The sequence below is a fragment of the Ictalurus punctatus genome, chromosome 12 (genome assembly GCF_001660625.3).
Source record: "Ictalurus punctatus breed USDA103 chromosome 12, Coco_2.0, whole genome shotgun sequence".
Classification (NCBI taxonomy): Eukaryota; Metazoa; Chordata; class Actinopteri; order Siluriformes; family Ictaluridae; genus Ictalurus; species Ictalurus punctatus.
This window is the reverse complement of record NC_030427.2, coordinates 23,597,629-23,622,812: the sequence shown is the minus strand read 5'-3', so window position 1 is coordinate 23,622,812 and position 25,184 is coordinate 23,597,629. Positions and strand designations below refer to the sequence as shown.

At 36.3% G+C, this 25,184-nt stretch overlaps 1 protein-coding gene across 10 annotated transcripts in view; it reads right to left on the bottom strand.

Annotated features, from left to right (window-relative positions):
- Positions 1 to 25,184, bottom strand: part of adgrb2 (adhesion G protein-coupled receptor B2) — a 442,839-nt gene that overhangs the window by 157,023 nt on the left and 260,632 nt on the right. For all 10 annotated transcript variants that reach the window (XM_047158788.2, XM_047158787.2, XM_047158793.2 and 7 more), the window contains 7 exons: positions 21,928 to 22,122; positions 21,763 to 21,831; positions 16,912 to 17,020; positions 16,048 to 16,194; positions 12,279 to 12,354; positions 8,813 to 8,915; positions 56 to 99 (listed from right to left, as the gene is read on the bottom strand). In XM_047158788.2, the coding sequence (XP_047014744.1) occupies positions 56 to 99; positions 8,813 to 8,915; positions 12,279 to 12,354; positions 16,048 to 16,194; positions 16,912 to 17,020; positions 21,763 to 21,831; positions 21,928 to 22,122 (743 nt within the window). The remainder of the gene's footprint in view (positions 1 to 55; positions 100 to 8,812; positions 8,916 to 12,278; positions 12,355 to 16,047; positions 16,195 to 16,911; positions 17,021 to 21,762; positions 21,832 to 21,927; positions 22,123 to 25,184) is intronic.

The window sequence follows — 25,184 nt, the reverse complement described above, 5'->3', positions numbered from 1 at the left end:
AGAGAGTGTGTGTGTGTGTGTGTGTGTGTGTGTGTGTGTGTGTGAGCAGACTTACGGGCTGGTGTGGTCCCACACAACACATTGCGGCTGTGATGTGCCCTTCAGAGACAAAACAGAGAGAGCAGAAAGAATACACTTAGTGCTGTCAATGAGGATTTAGGCAAATGAGAATAGACGAGGAGATCCTTGAACATCTTTTCGGGTTAGTCCCAAGGTGTGTCAGCTTCTCATGTTGCATACTAAGATGGAAAATAAGGATTATTTTGTTAATCGATAAGTACGCTGAGGCCATGCATTCTAAATTTTTTCTTGTGATCAGAACTGAATTTTCTCATGATCTCGATTTCATTTTCTTGGGATCTCGACATAATAAAATGGTTGCTTTCTCGTGATCACGATTTTTCTGTGTGCATAACATGTTGTTTTTATTGTTCTTGGGGGCAGCAAAATCTCAGTGCAATCCCGCGGCATCATGGATGAACAAATTCATTTTTAATTTGATCAGGGACTCACTCAAGGAGAAGTAGCCCTATGTCTGTCAGTGATTGACAACTTCCACATTAATGTCTGACACTTGAGAAAGGAAAACACACCACTCTCTTTTTACATTTACAATTATTACATGTATGATGGCAACAGTGAAGACATCAACATGCACGTAACACCAGTCCCATTCATAAGGCACAAGATTTTCTCGTGATAAAATGACATCGTGAAAACAGCGTTTTGTTATGTCGAGATCACAAGAAAATTAAGTTGCGATGACAAGAAAATAACAAAGAAAAATAATAATAATTCATGGCCTCTTACAGCTTCTGTATTTAAAACATATAGATTTAAAAATATTTATTTAAATCTATTGCTCCATTAAACATATATTTTTGTTTAAAATCAAAATGTTTCAATGATAAATTCTAAATAAACCATAAAGAAAAGAAAAAAAAACACAAAGTGTTTACAGGTATGTAGTACATGAAACTCAGGCACACCCATTGGGTGTGTCCATGGGCTTATATAAAACAAGCTGTTGGCCTTCAACCCCCTAATCAGCTTTCTGATTCATCATTAGGCTCTGATCGCCATCTAGACCATAGATGATTCATTAGCAAAACTCATTTAAGATTAATTGATTTGCATGACTCCAGGCTGATTTGTTCAGTTCCAGGCCAGTGTGACGCTCTAATCGGGGTTTAGTCATGCGTTACTCGGTGACTCACACATCACTGGTTCATCATTGAATTGAATGGCATAATGAACTAATCTGTCCAAGCTCCAGCTCTTCCCATTATCCCCAACTTACTGACCTTAATGACATAATAAACTACACACAACCTTGATGAACCGCACACAGTTAAAAATAAAAATGAAAGAAAAAAAAATCACCCTTCTGGTTGCTTTCACATTTACAATCTCAGACTATCTTTTTAAAAGTCTAGCACATGCGCGTTCGTGTGTTATTGCTTTTATAAGACCTGTACAGTCAGTATGTATATGTATACAGTTAGTATGCAAATATGTACTATGTATGTATGTACGTATGTATATACACATTTATATCTACAGTATGTATCTACAGTCAGTGTCTAACTTACTGAATTACAAAATACATACTGTAATGTTTGTTTACATCAATGGCACATTGCATTGTATTTTTAAATGAATGCAAAATATTTTCAGTGCAACAAATTTTAAAGGGTATATAACAATATATATATATATATATATATATATATATATATATATATATATATATATATATATATATATATATACTTTTTACAATAGTATACATTTTTAATATTACAGTGGTGCTTGAAAGTTTGTGAACCGTTTAGAATGTTCTATGTTTCTGCGTAAATAGGGTCTGCAAAATTAGGGTCGTTGTCTTGCTGCAGTGACTTTCTTCTTGCAACCCTGCCATGTACACCATTGTGGTTCAGTGTTCATCTGATGGTAGACTCATAAAAATGGACATTAGCCAATGTGAGAGAGGCCTTTAGTTGCTTAGAAGTTACCTTGGGTTCGTGCCATGATACACTTAAACAACTATGTCCTGTGAAGATCAGACTCTGATAGATATCAGTTCTTTAAATAAAACAGGGCGCTCACTCACACCTGATTGTCATCCCATTGATTAAAAACACCCGACTCCAATTTCACCTCGAAATTAAACTGCTAATCCTAGAGGTTCACATACTTTTGCTACTCACAGATTATGCAAAATTGGATCATTTTCCTCAATAAAAAAAATGACAAAGTATATTATTTTTGTCTCATTTATATAATTGGGTTCTCTTTATCTACTTTTATGATTGTGAAAGTCTGACGATGTTTTAGATCATATTTATGCAGATATAGAGACAATTCTAACAAACGTTCAAGCACCACTATACATTAAAATATATTACTTTTGCAGGAATATAATCTGGTTGATAGTATATTACAGTTATTAGTATATTAAAACTTCCAGTAATATACTGTACATCTTTACTAGTATATATATATATATATATATATATATATATATATATATATATATATATATATATATATATATATTTATTTATTTATTTACTTATTTTTTCCAGACCATAATATATCTGAGCAATGGGAAACAACACCAAATAAGAGAAAAAAAGGTGGTTTGTCTTTAAAAAAAAAAAAAGTCTCCAATGATGCTGGATGCCAGACACCCTGTTCATTGCACTATATTACTTTTACAACTATTGGACTTACCTTTCACAGGACTGCATAGTTTAGTCGTACAGTATTTTACAGGGTACTGCTATGAAAATCACCACTACAATTTTAGTGATATTTAGTGATATTTTTAATGATAAAGATATTATATATTTAGATTATATATTTATTTTAACTGTATTATCATTGGCAAATAGACTGTATATCTTAAATTCATTTGAAAGTGCATACGTAACAAACAAATGTGGGAGTGCTAAATATGGAACTGCTAAAATGAACAATGAGTACATCAGTGACTGAATTGATGGGTGACAGTACTGAAAATCAAAAGAAAGAGTGAGACAGTGAGAGTCAGTGAGAGAGAGAGAGAGAGAGAGAGAGAGAGAGAGAGTAAAAAACAGAATGTGTAACCTATTTAATGTATCAAGTTACCTTAGCTAATGTTACCTAGCATTGTTTAATTTTCCAACCAGTTCAAACTTATTGCGCTTGTTCACTAGAATATTTGAAGGTATGTTTTGATGTTTGCATAAAAAATAATGAAATAATGGAAGAAATGAAAGATGGAAATTAACCAACAGTTGCTGCTTTGGGTAAATTCTTTTTTTCACCTAGTTTCACAGTAAACCTAAATACACAGCATGTTAAAACCGTCGCAACCTTTTTACAGTAGCTATGTATGTATAAGGTTGCCTGATACCGTATTACCTGCAATTGATGTTAATATTTTTCCAAAATCCACATTTAAACTATCATACTGGTTTGAACACGGTATTTCATTTTAGTACATTTCTAACAGTGTGTCTATCTATTGTATCTATCATGTGGTTTGTCCTGTGCTAACTGCTGTTGTGTGAATTAATAATGTGTGAGCACTGATGGCATGCTAAAACCACTGAAATCACTTTCACTTACATCTGCTGTCACTAACAAGACCCAAACCACTGCACGAGCTGATGGATATGGATGAAGCCTGGCTCTGTCTCCATGTCCCAGCAGCCCCTCTGGGTCAGGCTTGATGAGGCATATTGCCTCAGAGCATCTCACCTCACCAACATCTGTGGCCACATAACACCCACCCCACCCTCCTGGCCAAGCTCAGATCCACTCAGCTGCAGCTGACTCAGGACCACTGCTGAGCCGGGCATGACCTACTATTTCCTGGAGGGACTGGGAAAGGTTGGGGACGTGTGCACTCACGCACACACACACACACACACACACACACACACACACACACAGTCCCAAAATTCTTGCCGGAGGTATCAGGTGAATGTTGCTATAGCAACCTTCTTCTCAGGGGTGACGAGGGCTTAAAATGTCAGAATTCTCGCCTGATTTTTTAGCTGCAGATGCAGCATGCTAACATCGGAGCCTCCATGATTTTTATTTATTTAAAGGTAATATATGATGTACAGTAGTGGAGGATGCTCTCTATTTTTATGTGACTAGTGAAGCTGCATGTTAGTCTGAAAGTCACTGCCATGAAGAAATGAACAACAACATCAACAAAAAACACCACTACCTAAATACGCAGAGATGCAATAAAAAGAAATTGAAATAAAGGGTGATGGCATGAAATAAATAAATTATTATATAACAAATCCTGAAGCTGTATTCACAAAGAATCCCATTACTAAGAGTTCTTCTAAGGGGTACTAGAAGTTCCTAACAAAGACTTTCTCCTTATAACATATTCATGAACCTGTTGAGAGAAACCTTTACTAAAGAGAATTACAAGAAATGGCAGGGTTGACTCCAATGCTAAGGATGACTGCATGCTTCATACATGAATATTGACAATGATTGGCTGATGTGGTAGTAATCTGTAATCCTAACTGATATCCTGATTTCATTAAAAAATAAATAAGATGACCACTCTCAGTAACCTGAACATGTGCCAGTCATTAGCAGCTGCCTTGATCATATTAAGCTGCTACTTTGTTTATGTTTTGGGAAAGGGAAAGATGGCGATCAGAGCCGAATGATGAATCAGAAACTGACAAAAATGTGTGAGCAGAATTAAAAAACAGTTCGATGCACATCTCTACTTGAGACCAATTACATACTGGAGTGAAATGGTGAAAAGAATTGTGTCAGGAGATTTCACATACCATGCTAATACACAGCAAAATCAAAAATCCCCAGTGTTGAATTACCAACTAAACTATTGAATTAATACTTTCAGTGTTCATTTGTGTCCAGTTGGACCTTAAGTAAACACTGTAGGTTTATTAACATTTTCCAGCACTTTCGAGGGTTTCAGGGGGCATAGTTGTATGTTTCAAATTTAGTTCACACACACACACACACACACACACACACACACACAAACCTTTCTGATTTAGAGCATGCCCATTTCAGTTTTAAATTTAAATACAAGCACATGTATGAATATTTAAAGGACTAATAGTGACTATACATAGTATACATAATGTGTAAGCATTTGGATTTTTGTTTTCATGTTTGAAATCAGTAACACTTTCATTATTTTTTTGTTTTATTGTATATGATTTTGTGCATTTCAACATTCATTCACGAAACATGCCATCACCTGAAGTTAAAATGCTCGACATCACCCATACTGTTAGCTAAGAAATTTATTATTAAAACCTCCTCTCAGCAGTTTTGTAAATATTTTGGAGAAGAAATTCTTATCAAGAGACCTTTAGCGCCAATAAAGCTCTGGGTGTGTGTCACTAAGTACAAGCATGTATAGGTAGCCAGAGTGAAGTGCATGTACACTACATAGCCAAAAGTATGTGGACACCTGACCTTCACACTTGCGTATATGTGTTCTTCCCCAAACGGTTGCCACAAAGTTGGAAACACAGAAATATCTAGAAAGTTATTGTATGCTGTAGCATTACAATTTCCCTTCACTGGAATTAAGAAGCCCAACCTGTTCCAGCATGACAATCTCCCTGCGCACAAAATGAGTTCCATGAAGGCATGCTTTGCCAAGGTTGGAGTGGAAGAACATGCGTGGCCTGCACAGAGCCCTGACCTCAACCACAGTGATCACTTTTGGGATGAATTAGGACACTGACTGTGTGCCAGACCTCCTTACACAACATCAATGGCCAACTTCACTAATGCTCCTATGGCTGAATGAACACAAATCCCCACAACCACACTCCAAAATCTAGTGGAAAGTCTTCCCAGAAGAGTGGAGGTTATTATAACAGCAAGAAGGGACTACCTCTGGAATGGGATGTTCAACAAACACATATGGGTGTGATAGTCAAAATTTTTTGGCCATATAGTGTAGGTTAGATCAATGCTCCGTAGTATAAAGGTTCGGTATACTCAAGCTATCTGATATCTTTTTCAAGTACTCATGTTTCACTAAATGTTCATACATGTATCAACCAGTTTATTTCTCAATATACATTTGAGTATTAAATCAATTCAAACCAGTTTTGCTACACACTTTTTTTTTTACTGGGTGCACTAGGCTATATATGTTTTAGTTGTACCATGCAGCTGTGTATCTTCCATCTTCCATTGCACTCACTTCAGCACAGCTTGACCATGACCGTGGACATGACTCATGGCACATAAAACGATCTGATTATCCACCTCCCAGCAATATTGGCTTCTCATTTGTATAAATTTAAGAAATACTCAGCTCCCCTGCTTTGCGCCACTCTCACTCTAACAATCACCAGTAAATGAATGGGTTGCGGGTATGAAAATGATTCAAGCTGTTGCTTTCTGAATGCTGTCTTAATGGCAAGGTAAGATTATTAGTGAATACGGCCTCGGATTTTGAATCTGATTGATTTCTTTTGAATGTATTTCTGCTTTTGTTTGTATTGCAAACTATTTAAAAAAAAACACTCAGTAAACACAGCAGACATTTCAAAAAGGCACATTTTAAATATTAAAAAATTATTTACTAGCAAAGCAAAAAAACAATAGTAGTAGGTGTAAATTTAAGTGTCACTCTCTTTCTGCTGTAATACGATCTTTATTAATTAGTTATCAGATTATCTTGTGCATAAACTGTGAAAAGTACACTATATGACCAAAATTTTGTGGACACCTGGCCATCACACCCATATGTGCTTTTTGAAGACACCATTCTAGATTTAGTACTCCTTTGCTGTTATAATAAGCTCCACTCTTCTGGGAAGGCTTTTCACTAGATTTTGGAGAGTGGCTGTGGGAATTTTATGTTCATTCAGCCACAAGAGCTGTAGTGAGATCAGGCACTGATGTTGGCTGAGGAGGCCTGGGGTGGAGTTCCAGTTCATCCCAAAGGTGTTCAGTGGGTTTGAGGTCAGGGTTCTGTGCAGGACACTCAAGATCTTCCACTCCAACCTTGGCAAATCATGTCTTCCTAGAGCTCACTATGTGCACAGGGGCATTGCTATGCTGGACAGGTTTGAGCCTCTTAGTTCCAGAAATCTTAAAGCTACAGCATACAAAGACATTTTAATTGTGTGCTTCCAACTATGTGGCAACAGTTTTGGGCAGTGGCACATATGGCAAATAAGTGTCCACAAACTTTTGCCCATATAGCGTATATCAAGTCTAATTTAATCATTATAAAATTCCTTTATTTGATCCATCAAATCATGTTGACAGCTAGCACCTAAACAAACACCCCTGACCCCTCCCCTTCTAATTATCCATGAAGCGTTCAAGTCTGATGATCATTTTCAGAAATGTTGGGATCGATTTAGAGCATGACATAATGGTGATAATAATAATGGGGTTGTAAAACAGTTTCACCCTGTTTTATAGAGGATTATATTTATTGTACAAATGTAAAATGAATTTTTGTGCAGCTAAAGTACAGCTCTTACTTATTTAGATAATCATGTGCTTTTGTTTAGATTTTGCTATGTGCCTTTGTTTTTGGTCCTCTCTCCATCTTATCATATAATTGGCGTGTTATCCTAATGTGTTCAGCTGTTCTTTGATTGAACTGATTAGTTATTTCTACCCTGTTTGTCCTGTTCTTATCTCATTGCGAAGTCTAAGCTTACTGTTTCACTTATTCTTTAGTGATTCAGTTTTTCAGACCTTTACTTCTATCTTTGTTTCTAAATATAGATTATTCTTTGTTGGTTTGACCCACGCTCTAAAGTTTGACTACAATTTGTGAATTGTCTATAATAAAGTCGACAGCGATGTACACTTGTGTCCTGCCTTGAAGACCTGCAATGTGTATGTTTGACCATTAAAACAAAATACTGCATCATATATCTTCACCAGAAAAGAATCAGTTTTTATATTTGTTTTTGCCAAAAATGACAAACAACCAGGACTGAAAATGTTATTTCACCAAAAGTGAAAATTCAATATGATGACCAAACGACAGAACAATGTAATTCCCACATTGTTGGCTCACATGAGATCGCTAAATTATACTTTTGCCATAATATATAAAGTATCTTTTGCTTATTGAGAAATCAAAGACTTGCTGGGTATTTTGATTAAAATAATATTTAGCTACATGTTTATATTGCATTAACACTGATGTCAAAACTAGGATTATTTTCTCAGGCTATATACAGTACTGTGCAAAAGTCTTACAAAGAAATGCTGTAGAGCAAAGATGGCTTCAAAAATAATGAAATTAAATGTTTCTGTCTCGGGTAGAATTTGTGCAGTTTTGTAAGGAAATGAGCTGTAAATTCTACTGAGCATCCTGCAGAAGCAGACACAGTTCTTCTGGAGACTTTGTCACACTTGCTTCTTATTTTTGTAGCAAAATCCTGCAACCATCATTATGTTTTTTGTCTGAAAAGTGAATCGATAATGTAGAAGTCATAAAATATAAAACTCTAAGAAAGTCTGTACTAAAAAAATAGGGTGCTTAAGACTTTTGCACAGTAATGTATATGTTCATCACAAATATAATGTGTTAGCATGGATTAACAAACATACAGCATATAGGTCACATGTGTTGTCAGTCCATGTAGGATAATTATTTCAAGATTTATAGAGAGACTATTATAAAAAGGTCAGAAAGCCTTCGCAAGGACCTGGATCCAGGGAATTAACCATATAGCACACACTGAAGTGCAGCATGCATTTACACCAATATTGAACTGTTTAGATGATGATGTTTGTTTGTATGAAATGATAAATTACTTACATTTAGCAGAGGTGCCAGTTCCACTACTACTACTGGCTCGGTGGGTTTGGGTAGAGGCCGCACTGTGACACTTAAAATCTTTGAACTGATCACCAAAGGGTCTCTGACAGGAAAGAGGAACAACACAGGAAGTGATGCGGTAAAATTAAATCATACCACATTGCTGCTGAATGCTTAGGGGTTAATTAATGTTCTATAATTAATGTTCAGCTCTGATAGTAGGTCCAACCTAGGTTTATATGTGCTCATTGTAACACATTATCATTTGTATAGTAAACACTTACACGGAGATTTTATATGGATATAATCGTTCTGTTAAAATGTGTAGCATTTTTCGAGGGACTCTCCGCATTGGAGTACGTAAAGCTGTTCCTTTGTTTGGTAATCAAACAGATATAGCTGATATAGCCGATTATTCAGTGACATTACTCAAATTAACATTAACACATTAACTAAATTCTGAAGTTTAAATTAAGATTACTTAACTTATTGAATGTCATTAATTCATATTAACATTGACTAAATTCTAAATTCTAAAAAAAAAAAAAAAAAAAAAAAAAAAAACCCTCCTGTTAGTCTTACATTCACTCACCATCAACAAAAGCATTTCTACTTCATCACTGAACATCAAACTGGTAATATATAATATAAACTTTTTTTTAATGATATTAACTCATATTAACATTAACTGTATATGAAACAGACTACTCTACAAATATATTTTTCTGTGCAATATATACCTCATCTTCATTTAAATCTTTCAACAGTGTACTGGCGCTTTAATTCAGCGATGGCCGATAGAGATGGTCGATAGCGTAAAGAATCACCTTTATCGGCCGATACATCAGTGCATCTCTAATTTTTGGTCATATTAACTTCAAGAGGCTGATGAAGGAATGTTTAGCTGCTATAACATAAGTGATAAGAGCAACAAACTTCATGGGAATTCCACAACATGAAACATAACTATTAACTGATAAAAAGGATGACCCGTAATTCTTTAATGAATAAAAAATTGTTATTATTGTCAAATTGCTTTGGTATAAAACAATTCTGGATGTGCTGTTATTGGGAAATAATCAACTTTGGATATAATGGAACTGCAGTATATTCCTGTAAGAACACACCACTGTAATTTTTCATTCCTTACATGTTTATGTGGATATGAAGTTGGTCCAAAGAGGTAACAGACATGTTTTCCCTCAAAAATGAGAGAGAGAGAGAGGAGGGGGGCTATGCACTCCTGGGAGAAAATTAATGAGGCTCAAGTCTAAACTGAAGAAACAGTCACGTTCACATCCATATTTATCGACAAGCAAGCTCCCTCATGAATATTGACCTGAATGGCAGGGCCTTTCCCTCAACTTGCAAAAGCATACAAAGTATAGAAGAGTATAAGGGAATATTAGCCAGAAATGAGAATAAACAACTGAGCTACTGAGCAGGCCAAAAATCTAAAAATCAAAGTGAGCAGCAGTGAGAACAGAACTAACTTTGAAGTAAGGGCAAAGGGCACTGGCGTAGTTTTTGAGGATGAACTAAAGAACACTACAGAAGTTGACTGAAATGAGAACTCTGCCTCTCAGTTCATGGCACATACTTGTTTTATTTAATTATTATTTAAACTGTTAATCTATGCAGCATTAGGAGTGCTGCAGCCCAGCCCTTACTAGCATGCAGTAGGTCCTTTGCTGAATTAGTTGCTCGGACAAACACCTTTTGCATAGCATGTCCGAAACAAGGCTTTCTACCCTGGAATTTAATTAACCAAAGCTGGTTGTATCTATTCAGTTTCAACGCAGATTCTTCTATTCATTCCTATAACGTGCAATGACAGAGTATTTCTGCCCTGGGGATAAAACAGATGCATTAGTCATATCAGAGAAATGGTAACAGAAGGTACTGAGAACAATAGATTGTCTCTTGAGGGATTATAGGATTAAGTAATGCACTGCATGCCAAGTGGTTTATGATACATCCCCAGGGAGAACATTACAATATAGACAGCATGGAGAATCTTAGATTGGTTCTAGCAGAGGTATGACACTTAATTGAAAAAACAAACAAACAAACAAACAAACAACAAAAAGACGGCCATAAAGTGTTCCTCAGAAATTGCCACTTCACAGGAAAACACAGGATGCCAAAGTATTTCAAACACAGGTCCATTATTGTTTTTAACACACTCTTGTTGATTTCTGCTAATGAATTAGTGAGAATAACCAGTGCCACATGACTATGAACGCCTACCACAGTCAGAGCCGAACTTTCTAGTCAAATGCAAAAAATAATGTGTAGTAGGCGAATTTTATTAGTGATATTCATAGCTGCATTTGTATAGTTTGCTAACTATCAGAAAACATAAAGCTACATCAGTTGTCATGTAGTCTGGAGTAGCTGGCTCCATAAAACATATTTTGGATGCACCAATTGGAAGCAATTGGTTTCTTCAGATTACAATTATACACAGTAGGGGTTGCAGGACTACTAATTTTGTTAGTCGGCCAAATCATCTTTTCCATAGTTAAAACTGTTTCAGCACATTACTATTTTAGGCAGTTTTATTTACAGCAAAGAATGTGGCAAATTGCATTTTAATTAACAGCCATATACATAGTAGGAATTCAGTCAATGAGAGTCTAAATCTAATGTGGTTTGGGTGTAAACTGCAGATCTCCCACAATTTGATATACTTATCGTTGCAGAATAAAATGTCCAGTGTGGCTGATCCAACTACTTGTATAACCCTAAACTATACAACACTTTACAACAAGTATCAAGACATTTATCAATAACACAATTATCCAGCCTGAAACACACTGAACTGACTCCATCTCCTGTACTTTTGGTTTCCCTCTGTCCATGTAGGAGGAGCTACAGTAAATCAGATCAGACTCCACCTTCTGGACGTTTTGTAGCAAGGGATACTTGCACTTGCCGGTAAATTCAATCCCAGCTCCTATTTCTACTATTTCAACTACATAGGAAATTCGAAAGCTGTGTTACAGAAAACAGTCATATTGGTGCAGTGGAGTCGTCTTTTTTCCATTTCACTTGAATTGTATATTTTTACCCTGAAAAATAACAGAACTCCTGCAAAATGAGGCTCAAATAAGTTGAATAATTGATGCATCATATTGAGGACTAATCAAAGCACACAATCTGAAGGAGAAAGAGGTTAATAAGGCACTGGAAATAGGCAAGCCATTATAGCTATTATTATTACTATTACTATGATTAGTTCTATTAATTCTGTATATTTATTTGAGTGTTTTTAGACTCTTGCTATATATTTGTAAAGTTGTTGAAGTGATTCCACATTGACTTGAATCATATTAAAAGATCATTTTCTATAAATAATTTACTATGCTACACCTTTCCAGAAAGTTGCTATATATTGAGTTTTCCAGAACAGATGGTTTTTGCAGAGTTTGTGTGTATTCTTAAACTTTTTTGGCACACTTACTTCGGTGGTGGTAGAATAAAGCCGAGGGTGCGGTAAAGAATGGCTCCAATTACAAAGTACGAAGCCTCATCCGATTCTGCAAACAAGACATGAAAAACATAAACAGACTTCTGAAGGACTTATTACAACAAGGCCTACAAAGTAATGGTTAAAGTAGTAAATAACATTCCCGCCAACAGATATGCCATATGCAGATTATGCCATGAACAGTCATCACAGCAGCACCCGTGTCAGTTTAAAACCCCTGACATTCAGGTTCCTTTATCCACTCCTGAAAGACAGATGGAGAACAATGCACAACCAAAGCAACACAGGATTTAAGAAGTTGTCTCACATAAGGACTTTGAGCCGGACAATTTCAGTGACATTTCAAAGATAGAAAGAAGGATTTTATAGATGTGACCCAGAAGTCCAGATCTCCAACCATCTGCCCAATCTTTTGCTGATGCATTTTTTTCAACTGTCTCTCTGCATTCACATATGAGTGTTTCCATCTACGTTTTTCCGTAAACACACTTCTATCATCATGCACCTTTTTATCTTTGCTTCCTTTTATGAGGCTACTTTTGTTTCTCTCATGATGCCTTTGGTTTATTGTCTCTGTTTCTTCTCCATCCAATCCATTATTCTCCTGGGACATGCTGAACTGTGGTATGGAGCCAAGTCACTAGGGATTATATTCGATTGCTTAAAATGTCAAAGTTGGAGAGAATAGGGCTGCAGAGGATGGATCAAGATGACAGTATGATAGAGGAGGTGCAGCAGGCATCTAACTGTGAGAACCTTAATAGTTAGTAGATGAGCTATAACAGCAACCAACGCCTATGTTTTTGTAAAGATTTTGTCCAACAGCAGCAAAATTTGATAAAAGCAAGGCACTCAGTTGAATTTAATCAGATCTAATGTCTAATTAAGCTTCAAGCATGGTACATTTGATTCTCCCACTTCTCATATTTTCATAGATCAAAAACAAGTACTATGACTTCTGACATTTGACAAAGTGAATCTGGCGGTCTACTGAATAGTTCACTGTATTTTGGAGTGGCGCAGTGTTTTTTAATTGCTGCCTCACACTTCCAGAGGTTGTTGTCTATATGGAGTTTAGCATGTTCTCCTTGTTTCCACATGGGGTTCCACCAGGCTCTCTGGTTTCCACCCACTTTCAAAATGCAGGATCACAGGTGTATTGGCTAGACTCAATTGCCCCTCGCTAAGAATGTGTGTATCCTTGGTGTATTCCCACCATATGCCCAGTGTTTCTGGAACCACCTCTGGATCCACCACAAACCTGACCAGGATAAAGGTTGATGAAAATAAATGAATGATGGAACATAGCTGAACAGTCAAAAATGTACAGGTTGAGACACAGCTTTGTCTCAGCTATCATAACATGTTATAAGTTTAAACAGTCATGGATCAACAATTTACTATTTAAAAACTTCACATTATGTGTCACCCCATTTTTGTTGTTCTATGGATTTTTTTCTTTTTTTTTTTTATCAACCAGATGCTGGAGTTTAGAATGTACAGTCAAGTATAAGGTTGCATATGCTTAGATAATCCATGTAAAATATTGTATAACTTCAATATATTTAGTGTCTTAGTGCACTTATCATTATTAGGAGCAATATTCAATAATTTTCAGTAATTGCTTTATCCTGGTCAAGGTCACAGAAGATCTGGAGCCTATCCTGGGATCACTGAGTGTAAGGGATTTAATGGGGTGCTATCACAGGGCTCAGAAGTAACAAAAATGTTCAGACTGTATTTTAAGATGATAATGAATAAACAGATTGATATAATTTGGTATTTTTATCTTTCTAAATGTGAAATACACCCCCCAAAACCATCTTTGCCTTTGCCTTTAAAACTTCCTTAATCTCTTTGCTATGCTCAGGATGAGGCGTCATCAACTGCAGTCTGGATGTCATCCCCAGAATAATTCATCAGACCAAACCAAACACTTGGGTCAGTCTGCGGAAATATTTGGGTTGGCATTTGTGTCACAGTCCCCCCTTTTTTACCACTCTCCCCTATCACACAACAGCTAGCAACTAGGGAAAGTGGGAAAAACCAATGCCTCGTCTGATTCACCAGAAGCCAAACTCCTCACATTTTTGAAAACCCAGACACAGCACTAACTACCCGCTTCCGCATACATGAGCTCAAATTCACCCATGATTAGCTAGTCTTGCTACGCTTGACATGGGATAGACAATAGGCCACCCCTCCCACACTGACAGCATGGCCAATTTTGTCCACTTGACTCTTGGCATTGTAGAGACTGGAACTCGCAGTCTTCAACACGGGTTAACACTTTTTTGCTGTGCCAATCTGGAATCTTACAGAGCCAAGGAAAGGGATTAAGGAATGTTTAAAGGCAAATAATGGCAATACAAATATTTAAGTTGCCTGAAATTTAGAAATTGACATCCATAATGATAACAGTTTTCTAAACAATCAGTTTTATAAACATTTTCAAAATATAAAATAAGTTGTTGAATGCAGCTCATCAAACCAGTTACCAGACTTTCATAGGATTTTTAAAAATTTTATTTACACTTTTTTTTTCTAATGTGAAGTGAAAAGATAGCTTGTTTAAAAGAAGTTGAATGTACGTATGCATTCTTCCTCATCATTTAATGTTGAAAACAGAAAAAAAGTCTCATCTTTCGAGCACATGATGCAAATCAAAACTGATAACTGCTCTTCATTCTTTTAGTTGTAACGTCCAATCCACTACACTCCACCGCAATGCACATTCTTAAAGTTATGTCTGTTTTAACACTGAGAGACTGCTTGGCAAAAGGTTACTTATTCTTCTTGATATAATGCTGCCATATGCTTCCTTCTTCAAATCAGATCTACAGTCCATCGCACCTGACTGCATGCATTTTGCCATAACAAATAAATTGAACTGAAAGCAGTGTTCAAACAGTATATCTCTCCCATAGAGCAAGGCTCAGCTCAATTCCAGTACATCTTCAGGATAACAAGCGGCCATCACAATCCAAACCTGCACTGGGTCTGACAAGTCCTGAATGGAATTCACTTCTTCATTTTCACAGTTTTCATTTGAACAAAGCCAGCATCCGATAAGGCTTTTCTCTCTTTTTTCTAGCATAATATCAGACATAGTGCAGGACAAGGGGACATCTTATCACGCACAGCAGGGGTGGGGATGAGTGCTGTCGGATCTAATGGTTTAGCCTGTAGGAGGAGTGGGAGGAGCTGTTAACTGGAGTGGCATCCATTTTCTCTATCATGGTCTGTTTTTTATTTTCCATGTCATTCTGTGTAGCCCTCAATCTTGTTCTTTAACACCTTCACTCTATCTGGGTCTTTTCTTTCCCTCTGGCAGTACCTCCTCTTCTTTAATTTCCCAGCTCCCAGAGAAATGAGCATCCTCCTCTGACCTCAGACCCCAACTTCCCTCCATCCTCCACACTCTTTCATTCCCCTCTTTGCCCTCTTCCTTCATAATGCGATCAATTTCTCACTTTGGACCTTAGGGTGATTGAGGTCCTCATAGCTTGAACAGGAGCAGACAGATAGTGAGAGACATTTGTGAGAGAGAGAAGTGTGAAATGAAGAATGGGTAGAACAAAGGAAGGAGATTAAGTAACCTTAAGGCTAGTCAAACTGATTCTCTATTTGTAGGCAAAGTGAAAGAAACCAAATGTTCTAGAGTTCTGGACAAAATATTTGTTTCTTTGGTGTTCAGTTGGTAGAAATCTACAGATGTTAGGAGTTCAGATTTCTGACTCACCATCAGAAGACAGACTGAAGACTTCTTTAGGGATGAAGAGCTTGTCTTCTGCTGAGCGTGCCCAGTCCTTCATCCCCCTCCTTCCCTTCATAGGGAAGTTAATGTCGCTGGAGACAGCTGATACTGGCTCTCGTTGGATATTGATTACTAATGAGAGACAAAAATAGCAGAGACTATGTAGGGTCACGCTGAATGTCTTGCAAATTAAATTACTAGTTTTAGTTTAAACTGCATTCATAGATATATTGGTCCATGTTTGATTTCATACACTGCTGTCTACCTGATGATAATGATGCCAGTGAACATTGTCCCTGATTTTATCTCTAGCTAAAGACAGTCTAATCAAAGAGATTTGCTTCCAAAGCTTCACCTTTCATGCTAATACCACCATAATGCTTCTGTGCTCATCATATAGATGGATAACTGGCTAATTAGTCTAGTCTGTGCTGTAAAGCTGCCTTGCATTCTGGAGTCCAACATTTGTTGTCTCCACCACTTCTACACTGGATTGGATAATATAATATTAAATATAGCTGGAAAATGGTGAAAGAAGTGATAACAACAAACCCTGACCATTAATCACTTATGTTTGATATAATAGAAAATTACGTTTGAGATCTCTAGCAATGTCACGTCTGCTAACTTACTGCGACAATAGCAGAAATACAGTACTAACCAACATATTAGCACCAGAATCACCAAGCACATTACAAATATTTCAATATACACCTATTAAATGTCTTTCAGGCATTTGAATGGTTTCTTTTAACTCCTCACACCATATGAGCAACTTTCAAAGATTCATATTCAAACATACGGTAGCCTTCCACATCTCTGAGTTCTGTAACTGCTAAGAGCACTCACTGAGGTTAGTGGTGACAGCAAGAAAGCTTTGGAATGGCTTTTGCGCTTCACCGATGAGATGAATGAAGTCTTCCACAACTCGCATTAGCAGTATGGCTCCTGGAGAGACCTGGGAAGAGAAAATTCATCTCAAAAAATTAGAATATCATTGAAAAGTTTATTTTTTCCATAATTTAATTCAAAAAGTGGAACTTTCATATTATTCTACATTCATTACACACAAAGTGAATTATTCAAGGTTTTTTCCATTGATGATTACGGCTTACAGCTGGAAATGAGATACTTGAAAAATCCAGTATCTCAAAAATATTAAAATAAAGAATTTATAATACAGCAATGTTGACCTGAGAAGACCTCTAATCAGCTAATTAACTCAAAACACCTTTGTACTCAAAACACCGTTGCGCAATGGTCCAAAGTCCTCTTTTCAGATGAAAGTAAATTTTGTATTTCGTATGAAAAGCAAGATCCCAGAGTCTGGAGGAAGAGTGAAGAGGCACAGAATCCAAGTTGCTTGAAGTCCAGTGTGAACTTCCCACAGTCAGTGATGATTTAAGGTGCCATGTCATCTGCTGGTGTTGGTCCACTGTGTTTTCTCAAGTCGAGAGTCAATGCAGCGTCCACCAGGAGATTTTAGAGCACTTCATGCTTCCATCTGTTGACGAGCTTTATGGAGATGCTGATTTCCTTTTCCAGCAGGACTCTACACCTGCCCACAGTGCCAAAACTACTAGTAACTGGTTTGCTGAACATGGTATTACTGTGCTTGATGTGTTGTATTGACATGTATTGTCAAGAGGAAAATGAAAGACACCAGACCCAACAATACAGACGAGCTGTAGGCCGCTATCAAAGCAATCTGCGCTTCCATAACACCTCAGCAGTGCCATAGACTGATTGCCTCCATGTCACGTCGTGTTGATGCAGTAATTCATGCAAAAGGAGCCGCAACCAAGTATTGAGAGCATGTATTGTCATACTTTTCAGAAGGTTGACATTTCTGCATTATAAATTCTTTATTGTAATATTTTGAGATTATATATATATATATATATATATATATATATATATATATATATATATATATATACACACACACACACACACACACACACACACACTGATTACCTTATCATGGTCAATCAAAACAACAATCCTTACAATGCCATTACAAACTGTTTTGGCATGTTAATTGACATTGCCTTTCTTTTCACAGTGACATTCGTATGGCTAGAGATTTCCACTCCGAACTGTCATTGGAATTTGTGTTTCCTTTATATAAGGCAAAATGAAACAATTCATAAAGAATTGTCTTGATTGCTATAGGACATGTGTGTGAGAGGAGGCAAGAGTTTGCCAGAACAGCAAATTGTGGCATTTATTAACTTTTTCTTGCCTGAGTTTTTTTTCCTATAAACCAATTAAATCCATTTTAATATGCAACAGATGGTAAGAGATGGGGTAGATTGGCTGCACTGTTTATTTGTAATGAATAATTGAAGCACTAACACGCTTGCTTATATTTTTGAAATGGGCTTGTTTTCTGCTCCCCTGATGGGAATAGATCTCATTTGTTTAGTTTCGTTTGAGCTCTTTGACATGTAATATTGGCACTCAGCCCCCCCCCCTCCAAATATAATTAGTTTACAAATACTGTATATTCTTTTGGTTTTATCTTTCATTGGGCAAAATGGGATTGTGTTTCACAAGGAGACTTTTTTCCCTTGGATCATTTGTATATTGTTGTTTCCCGCAGGTTTTACAGTCCAAATTCCCTGTAGTTTTTTCAGCAGCCTGCCAGTAACCTATTCTTTTTTATTTATTTTTTGTAAGGAATAAAAAATGACAGAGCATGCCGTTATAGAAAAATAATCAACCATAGAGTGGTGTGATGTGGCTAACTTGAAGAGGAGTTACTGTTGCTACGTATTATTATCCAATAACAGCATGTCCTGAAGTGTTTTATTCATACCATGAGACAAGAACATTAATGAGACAAGTTCCTGCTATCGTTTATAACAGCTGTAAACATTTGTTTCCTCACCATCCTCTCTTTTTATCTTTCTCTTGAAGTTTTCTCTTGAAGATTGTTATGGAGAAACCACAAAGCCTTCCATCCTAAAAACAATCCATAAATCTTAAAGTAGCAGCTCTACATCTGACTGTTACAATGCACTGACAGTGAAGACTCCTTCCAAAATAAACAAAATCTCCTCATAGAAAACTTGACTATATCAACTATTTCTAAAATCTACTTATGTGGAGCATCTATCATCCATCCAGTTTCCTGTCTTAGTTGTTACTATAGAAACAATAATGTGTTAGAACATGTGCATTACTATAAACTACTATGGATTGCCTTAAAGACAGAATTATTGACTGAGCTGATGTTAGAGAAAATGAAACACCTTCTGATCAATCAGTTTAAAGAAAACAGGTAGTGGTACTGGAATAGCACTGATAAATGCTACATACCCTAAACTTTCTTACTGTTCAGTACACATAACTCTAACCCAAACCTTCAGTTATACCTCATAACACTTAACCCAAATCTTAACTCTGTTCTTCATGGGATCCAAACAAATTTTCTGTTATTATTCTCATTTACGAGGACGTTCTGACATCACCAAGGGCTTAAAAACTGAACGCATGGCTTTGAGGTAGAGTTTGTAGCCATGCATCTTGGGTACTGTTATGGGTATGTAATATTAAAGAAAACATTAAGTGATTAGATTCAGCAAAGTATGACAGGACAAAGATAGCATTAGCACATCTCAGGTAGCAGAGTGCACATCTTATTCAGTGAACAGATAATCCTCCCTCTCTCTCTCTCTCTCTCTCTCTCTCTCTCTCTCTCTCTCTCTCTCTCTCTCTCCATCTCTAGTGAAATGTTTAATAGGGTTTAAAGAGATGTTAACTTATTTAGTGAAGTGAGAGTGTACTTGACAGAATAGAACACACACATACACACACACACACACACACACACACACACTCACTCACACACACAAACGCAAGCCTGGTATACAAATGGCCAAGCCAGATCAAAAGCTAATTCCACACATGTGGCTACTTCAAATGGCTACTACATCCCTTATGTAGTGGATGAACACAGATACAGTTTAGCTATTCACGGTGAAAAACAAATTCTTTATCTGTCTTCAACTGTAAATAAAGTTTGAGATATAGGGCTTTTTGAAAACATTAAAGAGCTTTAATATACTAGCTTTAATATACTTAATGATATTGTGTCTCATTTATCAAGCTGGATATGAATGGATTTATTCATAAAACTTTTGTAGGAGTGTTTACACAAGAAATTTGGTATTCATGAAAATCCTTTAAATTCAGGAAAATGTATGTATCCTAATTGGGGATATCCTAATTCCTGAGTGTGTGCAAATTTATGCATAAGAATACTGCTAATTAATAAACATCAGCTGATTGGCTTTGAATCACATAATTTGCAATGAGTTCCTGCACTTTTGTATACTGTACAATTTAAGCTGTCAAGTTTAAATTCAATTACACCCAGCAGTTTCATATAGGAGAGTGCCAGGGAATTCTGAACAAGAGTCACCAAGACAGCAAAACAAAACAGCAGGTAAAACCATTTTTTTCAAGTAACTTAATTCACATCTAATGGCGCCACATTTTGGCCTGGGATTGTTAATCTGTTAAATAATATTTTTTTTATTGGTATAAATGTAAATCTTTTTTTTTTCAAACTTTCAGAAGGTTTTTTATTGCCTTGCGCTCATCATTTCAGCTGTGTGAGCTTTTGCCTTTAATGGAGTTTTGTGGGCATCACTAGATGCAAATAAGTCCTGCACGTACATGGTAATTTATGGATGGTTAGGATTCATCAACATATATATGTGAGTACAAATAAAATTCAGCATATCTGAAACTTTTGTAAATCAGTCAGGAATGTTTTGATCATCTGTAAATTACCAATTTTCTGATGCCCAGAAAACTGCATAAAAGGCTCACAGAGATTACAATGTGAATTACATTTTTCAGTAATGCAGTTCAGCCACTGCAGTGAATCAGCTACCGTAGACATAGAGTAACTATTTCTCCTTTCATAGGGCACTATTTCTTTTGTTGTAATTGAATCAGTAGTCTTATTTGTCTTAGTTCATGGATTACTTTTGGATTGTTTTCTTTCAAGTACAGTATATATGATTGTGCTTCCCAAAAATGTATTAAATTCATGTAATTGAAATACATAAACAATTTCAACTTGACAGCATAATCAGAATAAAAATAAAAAAAAAATGCAGCAACTCATATGTCTCAATTATATGATTTGAAGCCTGTAAATTGAGGGTGGCATTATTGAGTCTCCTTACATGTAAATTTCGACAAATTCAGTAACTGTAATTCAGGATATAAATGTCTTTTTTTCCTAACTTCATTTTATAAATACCACATTTCTTGTTTAAATGCTCGTGTAAAATGTTTATGAATAAATGCATCAGTTTGAGAAATGACTCACACATTCTAAAATGTCGAAAGTTTAAGACATTGCTGTGTGTGAAACTCACTTAGTGTTATGAAATCAAGTACAAATAATACAAACTGTGTAAGGTTAAGAGTCCAGATGGTGGCCTAAACACAAGCTCACCCCAAAATAACAGCCTCGAACCTGTATGTCTCATTACACAGCAGTCAGGCTCTACACATACGATTTTAAGTTAATTCAGTCCTGTGTCAGCAGTAGTGACTTTAGTAACCCAAAGAGGAAATTAAGGGACACAGTGAAACTAATGTACAGCAACAATCATAAAGTTGCTGTTCATCAGCAGACACACAGGTTTTTATAACAAATGGAGGGTTGGACATTACCTGGTGGGCGTCTTCCCATTTTTGAAGATTGTCCATGTCCAACATTAAGCTGACTATCTGGAAAAATTTCTGAAGAACAGAAAAAACAAGAATGGTGATTAAAAAAAGGGCTACCAAAACACAAGTGCATGTTCATCTGTATCTGGGTTGGTATGTGTGGTCCACCTGCACGTCGTCGGGAGCTGGGATGTAGGTTGCTCGCTTGAAGGTGTCCGTCACATTTCGGAGAATCTCCACAGAGAATAAGAGGTCACCGCTATAATAGCTGTGGCGGGACATTAACTCCAGGAGACTCCTCACGATCTGAGACATGCCCTCCCCTGCCAGGGTCCTCTGACCCTTCGCAAGATGCTCTCGTAACTGAGGAAAAGGAAGAGGAGAAGAGAAAGCCTGGCTTAACACAATAAATCTGTTCACTTTTTAGAAATAAATGTCTCGTTGCCTAAGGCTATCTTTTTTAAATGATTCATATGTCTTGTCTTCATCTCAATTACTAGGAATATAAACAGTGTTTATGAAAGGTCTGGTGTGTTTGTAAAATAGTGCGGGTAAATAGAAGATGAAGGTCATGAGATAAGGGCAAAAAATCCTCTCACTGATACATGCATGCCTGAAAACAAGCTGTTAACACCATTTTAAAAATAATCTATGATAAAAAATATATATATATTGTAGCAGGTATATACATCTTTTCCATTTTTTTAAATTTGTGAAGCAGATACCAATACTAATATACAAGCTCTCAGGATGATCTAAAACCTCGTATTGATCTAAGACTGCCTTTGGATTTCTGGAAAAAATAAAACAAAACAAAAGAACTGGTTCAGTATTTAAAATATGACCAAATGTTTGAAATGTCTATTGAATGTCTATTGATAGCAAAAGTGTTTCAACACTCTACTTTTGTATAATTTAAATTGAAATATTAATGCATATTTTGTTTCTTATATGTGCCCTATATGTGATGAATAAATTGTTGTTGTAAAGGGCCAATTAAAGTATAACGATACAGTATGTATAAAAATATAAAATGCATAAAGACATTTCAATAAATAAAGTTATATCTTTTAGAATTTTCTATAAAATATTTTAGAACATGTAGAAATTATTCCTTGAATAAACACATGGCTAATAGCTCGATATATGCAAAAATAATCAAATAAATAATAATAATAATAATAATAATAATAATAATAATAATAATAATAATAATAATAATAATAATATAATGCACTTGGGCGAGGGGGTGCAATATTATCGATTACCACATTATTTTAATAAGAATATATCATGATAATTATTGTTAGGTATCGCTCAGCCCTATCATTTCACACTCACAAGCAGACAGTATGCTCAGTGCTAATGACTAAACTGCATTCAAACTCAGCCCCAAGTAGACAAACACATTTAGACTCTGATATTAAATTGACTCCATTGATCCACATTTGGAGCAAAGTCCTAAACTGTTTTGGAGAATCGGCATCCACTACAGTAAAACCGATCATAAACATGTTGAAATATGGACCAACCTTTCCTCTAAAACTCACTGAGTGCTTATTTGTGGTCCAAAAAGGACGGAGCAGTCATCAATTGACTAATGATATCCTTGTCTGTCCATGACAATAGCAATCAGGATGAAGCAATCATTGTGTGATTATAATGAAGGGTTAGTGAGCAGGTTAACAGTGTAATCAGGCCGATTTAATCATGGTTGGGGGAAAAAAAAAATCGCTGACCCTTTTGGGCTAGCTTCATTACAAATAATGAAATAACTTGAAAAAATAAATAAATATTAAATAAATAAACAAATGTGCAATTAGTGTGGAGAAAAGGTCAGAGTTCAACAATCAGAAATGATAAATGTTAAGTGCTGCACAAATGGCAAAACACCAATGGCAAATCTATCAACAATATAGTTCTTTGCAAATGTCGTGCTCTCATGAATGAGATGAAGAAGTGAGAACAAAAGACATGTGAGAAAATGGAACTATAATTTACCATCAGATACTGCACTTACAGATGAGGCAGTTCCTCCATACAGAATCTCTCTAGATCCTTCAAATTTCGAGATCCACACTGGTGGACTCTCCTCTTCAGTTCACCCCACAGGTTTTCTATGGGTTTCAGGTCAGGGGACTGGGATGGCCATGGCAGGACCTTGATTTTGTGGTCAGTAAACCATTTTTGTGTTTATTTTGACGTATGTTTTGGATCATTGTCCTACTGGAAGATCCAACCATGGCCCATTTTAAGATTTCTGGCAGAGACAGTCAGGTTTTCATTTAATACCTGTTGATATTTGATAGAGTCCATGATGCCATGTATCCTAACAATATGTCCAGGACCTCTGGCAAAAAGCTATCAAAAAGCTGTCAAAAAGCTCTATTTTGGTTTCATCTGACCATAGAACCCGATCCCGTTTGAAGTGCCAGTAGTGTCTGGCAAACTGAAGACGCTTGAGTTTGTTTTTGGATGAGAGTAGAAGTTTTTTTTCTTGAAACGTTCCAAACAACTTGTAGTGATGTAGGTGACTTCAGATTGTAGTTTTGGAGACTTTCTGATGCTAAGATTCAACCAACTTCTGCAATTCTCCAGCTGTGATCCTTGAAGATTTTTGGCCACTTGAACCATCCTCTTCACAGTGTGTTGAGACAATATAGACAAACGTCCAATTCCAGGTTGATTCATAACATTTCCAGTCAACTGGAAGTTCTTAATTATTGCCCTGATGGTGGAAATGGCCATTTTCAATGTTTGTCCTATTTTCTTATAGCCACTTCCCATTTTGTGAAGCTCAACAGCCTTTTGCCACACATCACAGCTATATTCTTTGGTCTTACCCATTATTATGGAATTTGGCCTATGCGTTAACTCATATTTATACACCTGTGAAACTGGAAGTCATGGTTGAACAATTCCCTGTTCCTAGTCCCCCAGGTGTACTAAAATAAATTAAAATATAAATGGGAATATACTTCAAATATATTTTTGTCATATGAATTCATAGGGGTGCCAATAATTGCTGCACACCTATATTTAACAAAGATATATTTTGGGGATAAACTTGTGTTTTGTTCACAATTGTTTGATATCCATGAGAGCAGAGTATTTTTGTGAATTATTTGAACAAAAGATCAAAAGGTTAAACAACAAAGACAATTTTTCACAGCCTTCTTCGCTCATATTCACCAAGGGTGCCAATATTAGTGGACGGCACTGCATGTGTGTTTGCAATATGGAAACAACAACAACAACAACAACAAAAGCTTCTGGTCTGTCCCAGCAAACACAAACGTGCTTTCGGCAAGGTCAAGCAAACCCCCGCTGTTGAAAGCTACAGTTAGTCAAAAAGAGGCTTGATCACAATGAAAAAAATCATCGACGTCGAATATACGTAAAAAAGAAGCTTGAACAATGTTAAC